Source organism: Poecilia formosa, unplaced genomic scaffold (genome assembly GCF_000485575.1).
Source record: "Poecilia formosa unplaced genomic scaffold, Poecilia_formosa-5.1.2 Scaffold600, whole genome shotgun sequence".
Taxonomy (NCBI): Eukaryota; Metazoa; Chordata; class Actinopteri; order Cyprinodontiformes; family Poeciliidae; genus Poecilia; species Poecilia formosa.
In genome coordinates this window covers 75,505-87,432 of record NW_006800539.1, presented here as the reverse complement: position 1 = coordinate 87,432, position 11,928 = coordinate 75,505, and the positions used below count along the sequence as shown (strand labels likewise).

At 38.2% G+C, this 11,928-nt stretch overlaps 1 protein-coding gene across 2 annotated transcripts in view; it reads right to left on the bottom strand.

Annotated features, from left to right (window-relative positions):
* Positions 1-910: 910 nt before the first annotated feature.
* Positions 911-11,928, bottom strand: part of mtch2 (mitochondrial carrier homolog 2) — a 14,782-nt gene continuing 3,764 nt past the window's right edge. The window contains exons 3-13 of one of the 2 annotated variants that reach the window (XM_007541301.2): positions 11,271-11,377; positions 10,637-10,663; positions 9,938-9,994; positions 9,087-9,144; positions 8,941-8,992; positions 8,802-8,861; positions 5,330-5,423; positions 2,406-2,453; positions 2,257-2,324; positions 2,112-2,187; positions 911-1,301 (exon numbers count right to left, since the gene is read on the bottom strand). In XM_007541301.2, the coding sequence (XP_007541363.1) occupies positions 1,215-1,301; positions 2,112-2,187; positions 2,257-2,324; positions 2,406-2,453; positions 5,330-5,423; positions 8,802-8,861; positions 8,941-8,992; positions 9,087-9,144; positions 9,938-9,994; positions 10,637-10,663; positions 11,271-11,377 (734 nt within the window). In that variant the 3' untranslated portion in view covers positions 911-1,214. The remainder of the gene's footprint in view (positions 1,302-2,111; positions 2,188-2,256; positions 2,325-2,405; positions 2,454-5,329; positions 5,424-8,801; positions 8,862-8,940; positions 8,993-9,086; positions 9,145-9,937; positions 9,995-10,636; positions 10,664-11,270; positions 11,378-11,928) is intronic. The other variant, XM_007541302.2, reaches the window with a different exon arrangement.

Sequence of the window (11,928 nt, the reverse complement as noted above, 5' to 3'; positions counted from 1 at the left end):
CTTACCCTAAGCTTCACACAGGAGTAGCAACACTTTAAAGCAGCAGTATTTACTTTTATAAAGAAAAAATACTTATTTAAACTGTCACTTTGCTGTGACAGTATGGTGGAAAAAATCTGTGGAAAATATCGAGTTCCTGTGCCTTCTCCCAGTGCTATTTAGAAACAACCAATCAGAGCCAGGATGTCGTAACGGAGGCTCAGCGAAACAGCTGACTTCTGTTTGGCTGCGAGTTGTGTTCGTTTTACTTGTTACCATCATCCCCCCTCAGATCACAACTGATGAATTTTAACTGAGCCTTCCAGTACTCCCGATGTTACGCAACACATAACGTAACACGAATGTGCTGTTAATCACATTCGTACAGAGCTCATCCCTCCTTTGTCTCCTCTGCCCTTTGCTCCCCGCTATACAGCAGCTTCTCCCTGACAGCAGAGCCTGCCAAGAAGGCTCAGGCTATTTACCATGGCCACAGATGATGGCAGAGTAACATTCTTCCTGTTATGGTAAGTTGTTTCTTGCCACTAGCACAGTTAGTGGTGAGTATCTGTGATTGACTGACAGCATTAAGACACTCCTCCTGGCTCCGATTGGTTGTTTTTGGTCAGGATGCCATGGGAACGGTGCATTTCTTAGCTAATGCAGGAGATGAAGGAGCTCGATCTTTCCACAGATTGTCTCATACCGAACTGTCATGACATGGTGACAGTTTTAAACAAGCAAACATTTTTTATAAAAGTCACATACTGCAGCTTTAAAGGTGTGCTCCCACTAATAATAATCCGGCTCTAATGTCCCAAGTTTATTGAGGACAGGAATGTCTTGGTCTGGAACATTCAGGGTCTGTTGTGTTCAGAGGCTCCTCCAGTACTCATCATCTAACGTGTAATTATTTACTGTACAAAACAGCTGAAGTCAAAAAAAGGTTTTATTTGGGTCAATCAGAAGAAATGTATACAAGCACCTGACTACAGAGTTAAGCTCTCCTCTCCATCCGTCCACAATCAGCCTTTAGAAACATCACTTAAATAAAGGTTGGTCAAAATGAACGACATTACTTCAGATGGTGAGAGGCGGGTAAAGCAAAGACCCACAGTAAACCAGTGCATACAAAGCAAGATTAAGTGCCAACAGTTAGGCGTCCTGATTAGACAATGTTTTTCATTTTTACAGTTTGTTTCATTTTATTATTACAACTATGTGAAACGGGGTTTTCAAAAAAATCTCTTCTCATCAACAACGTACTTCTTTCCAGCGGGAAGCTTCCGGAAAAACAGGCTGTTGCCTCTGCCCAGGTTCCCCTGAAAGAGAGAGCAGGGAGATGATTCTGCTCATCGGGTCAGAACCAAACAGGAGGAAAGCTTTCTTTCCAGCAGAATTTTGTGGCTGAATGTTTTAATGATGGCTAGCAAATTTTGCTGGACAATAAATTATACCAGAAGTGATGGTGATAAATGATAATATTGTGGTTTTGAGACTATTTTCAATTAATATAATGATAATGACATAATAAAGCAAGAACACATTCTCAGTGATCAATAAACTAGTGAACATTTAACACTGGAACTGGAAAACATTTTAAATATCCAAAATAAAACAAAACAACAGAATCACATTCATAATTCAAATAAATTGAATTATGAAGTTTCTGCAACTGTCCTTAAAAAAAAAAAAAAAAAAAAAGGCTAATTGAGACTAAAACACCAAACTTGAGACTTTATCATCCAGTTTTTGGTAGAAAGAGAAAAATGAGAAGTCATGCAAATGAAAATTGTTGAGCTCTAATTTATCATGCGATTGATTTTTATACTGCTTGTTGCGACAGGCCTAGAGATGGGTACATGGAGCAGCTGATCATGGCTTGCCATGGTTATTTGGATGTGGTGGAAGCATTCTGGGTATTTATACTCCTTTACATGTGTGTTCATGAGTGGGAACAGTGCAGTCCATGCAGCGCCTTCAGCTTCATGCAAATCGGAATTGGTGCAGACAATTTTATATATTATATACATTTCTTGTGAGTTGCACTTTTCAAAAGTTGTTGTGAATGCGGCATCCTCTGTGATGCAAGGGGCCCCAGCTGCTGCTGCATGCTGTGCTACTGCTCTTACCTCCCTGCTCAGGTGCTTCCAGCAGTCCACCCAGGTGGGATATACAGACGCATAGGGCGGCATGCCTCCAGCCAGCCTGACAGGACAACACATCAGCTCAGCTCATCTGATCTGAGATATTTCTGCAGCCAAGTTGCCAACTTACCCGCAGTTATTGACAGCCATCAGGTGGGAGACCAGAACAAAGGGGTAGGTGAGCATACTTGCAAAGAACTGGAAGGCAGAAGAACACACACATGCACATTACTTTCTGCATATGCTGAAGGCATGTTCTGCAATGTGCATTACACTCACCCCAGTCACCGCCTGGGAGCAGTTCCTGATCTCTCCTGTGTGACTCATCTGGAAAACACAACAACTGGGTGATGACAAAGAACCACCTCAGCTGGTAGCAGCCATGGCAGCTCTATGTGGAACCGACACAGCTGCTCTCAGTGCTGCGCTGCGCTCCATTGGACATGCATCAACAAGCTGTTTTCTTGCTCCTGTCTGTTCAGACCATTAAGTGACCAACTAGCTACTAAACCTGAAGCAGGTTTTAAGAAGCTCTCCAAATCCAAGATCAGAGCTCAGATGTTTGGATTATAGAGACAAACATGCCTGTAGAACTACAGCTCTGTTCAAACTAAACCAACAGCCTGCCTTCATGTTCCACCAGACCTCTAATGTCCATCATGTTATCCAGGACGAGGAACATGTTGACAGAAAGTGATAACATCGTCACTTTTTGTTTTTATCTGTCTGGAATAGGGCAGATTAGGACAACTTTCAGATTAGGAAGATCAAATTTGTTTATGACTTTATATTATTGTGCAGCACTAAAGGAGAACATTTCATTTCCACTGACTTTAACTAGGCCTGTAATGATACATTTTGCTGGATGATAAATTGTCTCAGAAGTTATTGCATTAAATGATAACAGGGTTTCCCCCAGAAAACTTGCTAAGCCCGGTGGTCGGGGTGCCGAGGCGGTCCACCATGTTTTTGTATTAAAAACATGGAAACAGGAAATTTAAAAATATCACTTGGTAATTATACGTTACGGGAAAACATCGCCAGTGAAACACTACTTAAACTCACAACTAGTCTTAAAAACAACAAATCAAAATATACAATTAAAATGAATATCAATTATTTACACTTTTATTTAATCAAAATTAAGTCAGCAGCTCCATCAGGCCCCCCAGGGATTCAGGGACCCATAAATGCTAATATTTTAACACAGACCACAGATACATGAATGTAACACTTGTTTATTGAGATGATCAATGCTGCTAAATTTGATTCAATTTACAAATCAATTTTCAATTTGATTCAAATTACACAAATTAAAAGATTTTAAATTGTCAACATTTAAATGTAAGATTTTAAGGAGCTGGCATGTTTACTTTGTAAAAGTTCAAAGAACAATATAGTTAGATTGTTTTGTTACCCTAGCTGCAATCTGATGCTGTGAGTTTAATCTTTAAGTTTGAGCTCTGTTTGTTCACAAATACAATTTAGTAAATTGTAATCATAACTGATTGCTTTTTAGGTTGGCCAATTAAACTACTCCCAACACATCTGTTAGAGGTGCTGATGTTTTTAGCAACGAAAGGGGCCCCTAAGTCAGATTCTGCTCCAGGCCTCATACAGCCTTGGACCGGCCCTGCATGATGAGGTAATCTGCTGCACTGCACAGAGATGAGCAGCAAACGGGAGATTTAATTCAATGCTGCTAATGTGGCTTTAGTAGCTCTTCCATTTCGTGTCTGTTGAGTTTTTAATAAGCGTCACAGAAACTATTCTGGTTGGTCGAGTTTATGGGACGAGTTTCTCAGATGGCCGCGCACATCAACTCTGTCTGACTAAGTGGACAAAGCATTTGATACGATTTGATGCATTGTGTAACCGGAAAAATAATACTATAATAATATAAAATCAGCGTGATGCGTTACAGACAGGAGAGCGCGAAAGCTCCTCACCAGGCTGAACCTGCATGATCAGGTTAGCGCTAGTTCGTTAACTAATACACCGGCCAACCAGGAACACATAGATAAACTTCATCAATGCAGGCAGAGCCGGGACCTGGGCAGCGTGTTGAGATGGAAAAGCCATACAAAATTCTTTGTTCACAAATATAAATCATTCTCACCGCTTGCTCAACGCATCTCTGAAAGTTATTCCTGCAGTTCATGTAGAGCTGCGCAACCAGAGCTAACCAGAGTGGTGTTTAAAGTCTTACCTTGATCAAAAACTCTGGAAAGAATCATAATTCCTCACAGTGGGTTGATGTAAATATCCATACAGGTCAGCCTGTGTCCAGTCTGAGTGAAAGGAGGCGTGGATCCGCGCTGAGGTAAACTTAAGTCATCCAGCTGCTGCAGCGTGCGAGGCAACGCACAGAGGCACCAGCGGTGTGATTGGTCCGGCTTTAACTGCATAAACTATAAACCTATCTTCTCTAAACTTGTATTTCAGGAATTTAGGAATAAATCTGCTCCGCCAGTGAAGCACTCAGAGCAACAGAGATGCTGGCAATCCGGCTTAAAAAAGAAGGAAAAAAAAGTTTTTGTTTTTTTTATTATTAATTATTATTTTATTATTTTCCTTAAAACATACACAAGAAAGGCCTAGCCTGGTGGTGGCGCTATTAAAGGATGGCGGGCTGTCAGGCCTATAATACACTGGGGGAAACCCTGGATAATATTATTTTCAGATCATTTTTAAGTAATATAATGGTAATGCCATGATAATGCAAGAACACATTCTCAGAGGTCAATAAACATTTTAACACGGGAACTGGAAGACATTCTAAAATATCCAAAATAAATAAACTAAATTAAATGAGTTGTAAAGACTCTAAACAAAATTGTATTCCAAACACCAGTCTGGAGACTTTAGCCATCCAGTTTTGTGTAGAAACAAAAAAAGATAAATCATGCAAATGGAAATTATTGAGTTTGTTTAAATTTATCATGTGATTTATTTATTGCTTATTGCAACAGGCCTCAATTTAACTAACATCTAAGCTTTTCCTAGAAAGACAGCCAGAAAAATAGCTTTGACCACTTACCGAAGGTTAAAGTTAAAGGTCCTTATAATGAAATATTTGTGTATTTATGAGTAGGATCTTTAGCTTGTAATCAGGCCCTCCGGTGGCCTTGACCTCTCCAATAGCAGTAAACGCAGCATGTGATTCTGTAGATAATGTGTCGATGCGATGTAGATCAGCCTACCGAGTTATCAATGGCGTAAGTGTTGATGACATGAGCCAGGAGGTTGCAGATCCATAAGGACAGGACGTCAGCCAGCAGGCGAGGGACCAGACCACTGAGCAAACATTCAATGTACATTACATTCACACCATCTCAAAGCACATATTAACAAATTGAATAAATGGAGCTATTCAACATAAATGCTCATCAAACTTGCTCAAGTATACGTATAAGCTGAGTTAGTTCTGTAATGGTCCACTAAAGTACTGGTTCGGTCCACTTCAATCAGGTGAAACAGACAGAAGTGGACACTATAAAACTGACTGGAGATTAGGTTTGAGCTTTTGTTTTTCGAAAGAGCTAAGCAAGTTTACTGACGGATTCTACAACAATAAAACCACTAAAACGTCTGTGTTTAAGGATCGACTTTGACTCAGACTTTGAAAATAAAAAAGTTGACAGATTTTGGTTCTGTCAACCAACTAACATAAACATATTCTAACTGCCAAAAGAGGAAAACTAAATTGGTAGAAATTACAATTCAAAAAATTTAACATAAATGGCCACAACATCCCGGTCCCTAATTCATGTACAAGAATTACATCTAATATCTACATAAGTGGCCATTACCAAATGCAATATTAATATTAACATGAGCATTCTTAGCTCTTCAATATATTTCTATTACCAAAATATTAATTTAAACAACTTATGCAGTAGTCCATGTTATATGTAGATATTTTTTGTAGTCCATGTCTTCTTAAATAAAAAAGCAAAAACACTCAATGTTCCATGACTTTAAGTTCTTCTCTTGTCCATGTGCATGGTCTGTGTGTGTATAAAACAGTGTATGTAGCAGAATGAGATGTTCAGCATCTCAGTAAATGAGCATCAGTGTAAAATGTAGAGCTAGAGGTTCTAGAACGCAGCTCAGTTGGAGGCAAACATTTGCTGTTGTCTCTATACAGCCTCCAGCAGGAGCCATATTTTGTTGATCGGCTTTTGTCGTTGTCTTTGACACAATATAGTCTCTGATGATCTTTCTAGCTGCTAAATTAGCATGAGGGATCCAGTACTGACATCCAAAATGGCAGGATTGGATACCGTTTAGGCATTTATGCTGCTAAAAAATCCAACTACAAAAAAACCAAATTATTTTAAATGTGAAAGTATTTTTGCTTTCCTAAGTCATTGTTGGAGATATTTGTTGGAGATATGCATTTTGTTATGACTAGCTGAATACAGAAAATTCTATATAATCACACATGTTCAGTAGGATGAAACCAAAATTATTTCAATACTTTACTTTTGAAAACTGATTTTATTCTATTTTTTTGTGACAGAGTTTGCTCTGTGAAAAAAATACACATTAAAATGTAGTAATATTCAATTTAACAGTTTGGCATTCAACTAACTAGAGACATCATTTGTTACTCATAAAACCATCTCTTTTAAGCAGGTAAAGTTAGTTTGGTATAAAGTGGAGCTAATAACAAAGATCAAGTTAAGGACAAACATACGGCATATATATATATATATAAGAAATGCCTGATGCTACATTGTGAAAAATAAAAAGACTAATGGAACTAAAATGTCTTTTTCAAAATAAACTATGAATGTTGTGACTTTATAGACCAAAAATGTTACAAGAAATTCATCAGGAACTCTGACATCAGGTTTCTACTCTGAGAAGAAAACATTTTTTTAAAAATCATGATGATATCTCTGAAGAAAATAAGAACCAAAATAGTTTCTATTTCACTTCCACAAAAAAACATGTTAATTTCATAATTATGTATAAAGTTTTCCCTATAATGACTTTCTGCAAAAGAAATTCAAAATGACTAAAAATTCCTGTGTGTTTTGTGACTGAGATTTTGAGACACACCTTTTTTAACTGCAACTTCATTAATGTTTTTAAAAAAGATTTTCAAAAGTGGATATTGTACAAGAAATCTATTCCATCTTTAAATTTTAATGTAATAAAATGTGGTTTTCTGGCAGGGGATGAACAGTTGAATTATGATATTAATGTAATCCACTGGTTAAATTTTCATTCACAAATACTGCTTTATAAAAATCACCTCTATTTTTAAAGTGAAATAACTTTATTTAAGAGTGCTTAAATGTTGCAACATCACAAAAGCACCAATATATTAATGTCTTAATTTAAGATCTGAAATTTGTCTTGCATTTGTAACATTTTGTTTGATTTTCCTCAGTTAGTTTATGACTATTCTTTTTTATTTCTTCTTTTTTTCTGCTCAGTTTATCAGATCAAACTTTTCTTTATTACTAATGTGTGCCCTGTCATGCTATTAGAATTTTCTATAAAGACAGGAAAAAACAAAACATTGTCATAAGTCCGCCTCTTAACTCAAAACGTCACATGCAGCAATGAATTGTGGGTAGTATACTTTGCCGAAGTCCGTAAAAATACGGACTTAGCGCAAGGGCGGAAATAGGACCCAAAATGGGTGGGGCGAAGGGCGGATGTGGACAATGGGACACACTATGACCTCTGACCCTTCAACATGAACGTGCATTTGAAGGACACAAGGAGGAACGAGGGTGGGAGTATTTGGACAGGTCCACTGTACAGGGCTGTACTGTTTGACCTCTGACCTGGTGAAAGGTCAACTACAGGTTAGATTATTTATTGATCACAGCAGTGTTGGTGCAGCACTGCAAAAATTATCAATTTATATCAGTTTTGATGCAAAACGATATGAATAATCTCGTTTTAGTATAGATCAGTGTTTCTCCACCCTGGTCCTCAGCCCCCCTGCTCTGCATGTTTTAGATGTGCCTCTATTCCAGAACAGCTGATTCAAATGATTGTATGACCATCAAGTACTGCAGAAGCTTGTTAATCACCCAGAGATACAATTCAGGTGTGGCAGAAGGGAAACACCTAAAACATGCAGGACAGGGGGGCCTGAGGACCAGAGTGGAGAAACACTGTTATAGATTATCTAAACATTGATTATTCTGACAACCCTACCATGAAGTGATCATATCATGAGAAGCTGATTGTACATTCTAACAGAAATTCAATGTAAAGCAAATAAAAACAGATTTCATGTCCCACATCAGTGGGAAACAACCATAACTTCATATTTTGATCACTTTTTCAATCCAAACTGTTCACAATATTGGACTGTAAACAGTTTGGACTGCTCACAACAAAACTAGATTGTGTTATGATATTCATCTCAACATCTGCCTGTTGAGATGAATATGTAGAAAACATGTTGACAGTGTGGTTGGGAGGAGAGCGGGGAGCACCGAGACCACCAGGTCATTTTTCTTCCATTCCTTGCTATCCAGAAAGAGTTTGAATTCCACTTTTAAGTCTAGTGTTGGTATGAATACAATGTGTTCTGAATACACCAGGTAAAATGAAATAATAAATAAAATAAATCAGACAATAGACCTCTGCGATAAGGATGGGTCAAATATTAGAGGGTTTACCAAACAACGTAAAACTTACGCAAAGAAGCCCCAAATGCCTTCTTCTCTGTAGATCGTAACAATGGAGTCAAGCATGCCGCTGAAACCAGAAGGAACACATGATCATGGAGAAACAACTTCTTATTATGACTGTTTCCATCTGAAAAATCTGACATTACCTGTATTTTGTCTCTCTCCCAATGAACTGAACCATACACCTCAGAGTGATCACTGGAAGAAACGGCCAGTCAGGTCAGCTCAACATGCAGACTAGTCCTCCATCTTATGGGGGTTAAGCTGGTTCCAGCAGAGAAACAGGACCTACCGTGAAATGGGTGTGTGATGATGGTGGCACACGATCGAGCAATCATCTCTTTGGTACTCTGTGGACAATCCAGGGCAAAAACACATGGCTAATCACTGGAGAACTTCACCAGAGTAAACATTGCTACTCTAAATTATTTCACAAACAATACTTTAAAAAAATTTTCAATCTACAACTAGAGCATCACCTTGCAGAAGCTAATGTAGAGTCTGAACTCCCAGATGTCAGTCAACAAAATGTTCAGAGGAGTGGTTCAACCAAACACACTGCCTCAGCTGGTAAACTGCGATAATCAGGCCAAGATAATCCAACATGTTGAATATGATTATTTTAGATCAAAGTGGTCCTGATGTTCTACAGACTGGACCAGATCAGTCTTAACACACCACACACGGCAGGATTATTGGTTACTATTACCTTAAGCCATAATCTTAGAATGCCAAATGTTTTAAGATCGTCGGAATGGGGAAATTGGGGCAAAAAAACAAATTCTGCCGTGTCAACTGGCTTTAGTGACTCTGCTTAACTAAAACCCATCAGGTACAACCAGCAGCTCCACCCAGAGAGAATGAAGCATGGAAAGTGGTATGGACAGTGACATTAGAGGGGTGTCCTTTAACTGCCTGATGGTAAATGAGTGAATCGCTGCTGCTGGTCAGCGGTCAGCCTGACCATATAGACTGATGTGGAGTGAGGTGGAGACAGAGGAGTTGTCATGGAGATGATTGCCTCTCAGTGAGTGGCTCCTTCATATTTTGACCATCAATGTGGGAAACTATGAGCTGGACTATAATTAAAACTAAACTGAGCCAGTTAAATGAAGAACTTGGACAGAACAATCCGAGTCTTACCTCTTCAGCAACACTTTTCAGAGCGTTCTCATCTGCTTTCGGCTTGCTACCTGGAAGCTGCATGTCACACACATATTCACACACACAAACACAACACACCAACCATTATTATTACCCAGGGGAGAATACATAGTAACTTATGATCAGCAATAAGTGCCAACATCCAGGTAAAGCACATATTCTGCTGGGATTCATGTATATTAGAAGCACTTTGAAACTGGTTCACTTCCAGGTTTATCACCACTGTCATGCCATGCTAACAGCTCACTAGCAACAGAGTTGATGTTTAACAGTAACATGTCCGGAATGACGCCATTCGTTTCACCTCCTCTGGGGGTGGGGTCAGAGTTCATGTATAATTTGAACTTTTGAGCTGTTTATCAGCTGCTCCCAGTTGTAGAAACCATACCTTATTGTCATGGTTACACATCATAACAGCCTGAAACCAGGAGTCAGAACAGAAATCCTTCCAGCTGAACAGCATGAGTAACCAGAGGGAATAACTGTCCAAACATTCACTGATTCCACCAGACACACAAGGTCGAAGGTCATAGAACTGCTCCAACATGTTGCCACCATCAGAGGCATAAATTCTAGAATGAATATTATTATTATTGCTTCATAATAATCAACACTGCAGGTCAACTTATAAGTCTTTGATTAATTTAAAGCTAGTCAGTGAAAGCAGGACAGTCTTACCTGAGGTGAGCTCTTTTCCTGACATATCTAGAAGAACATGAAATATTATTAAAACCACTAAAGATTAAAAATTACAGCTTTTTCCAACCTAGTAAAGTGAGGCATTAGTAATTTCAGCAGGGAATGAAAGATGAGTGACAGAAAAGGCTGAATTGCTGTTAGGTCTGTCGCAGTAAGCAATAAATCAAGTAATCGCATAATAAAATAAAACTAGTTCAATAATTTCCATTTGCATAATTTCTCTTTTCTCTCTTAATTTCTACCAAAAACTAAATAACAAAAGTCTTCAGTCTGGTGTTGTGGTCTCAACTAGCCCTTTTCTTGAAAAACAATTTTGTTTCCAAAGACCTTATAACTTATTTTATTTTTCAGTTGTTTTGTTTATTAATTATGGATATTTAACATGTCTTCCAGTGCTAAGTGTTCATTTGAATTTAAAGTTTATTGATCTTTGAAAATGTGTTCTTGCACTATTTTGCCCTTACAATTATATAATTTAAAAATGCTCTCAAAATAACAATATTATTTATCGTATTATGTTCTGGGACAATTTATCATCCAGCAAAATTTGTTATGGTGACAGGCTGCAGTTTAAGGTTTAGATGACCAAAATGAGTTTTACTGTGCAGCCTACCTGCCGAACTGTGCTGTGAACAACAGTGCCTATGGCTCCGGCACACAGCCTGGGACCAAGTCCATTGTAGAGTCCAGCCTTCCCATCTATCTTAATAATGTGCTTAGCTGCAACATAGAGAAAAAAACATTATAATAGATTAGAAAACACATCGGAGAGGTGCAGAAACCATAATGTGAAAACATGAACACGACTGAGCTTTAAAAATTATGAAATGTAAACTTTAATAAATAATAAACAGAAAATGTAATTTCTGATCATTTTATTAAGCTATAGTCCTGCTGGGCTTAGAACAGGACTACATCTCATCTATTACTCGATATGTTTATGGAAGTAATTATGGGTATATATCCATTGGACATATGTCCATTAATAGGAATATGGCCTCTGATCAGGCTCATTTATCAAAATAAAAACTTGAATGTAATTTATGTGAATTTTATATAATACAGCAACGTAAAGCAGAGAATTGCTGTGAAATGGAGAGAGAATGGCTGGTTTGCAAATCTAAATCGAATTTCTCTCCAGCTCATGGAGTCGTTATGTTACAGAACCAGCTGATCAGGTGTTACTTTGATTCGCATTTCCCCATCAGATACTGTTTTCCCTCAGTTAAACTGGGGGGACGGGATCTGATGGGTGAATTTTAGCCACCAGG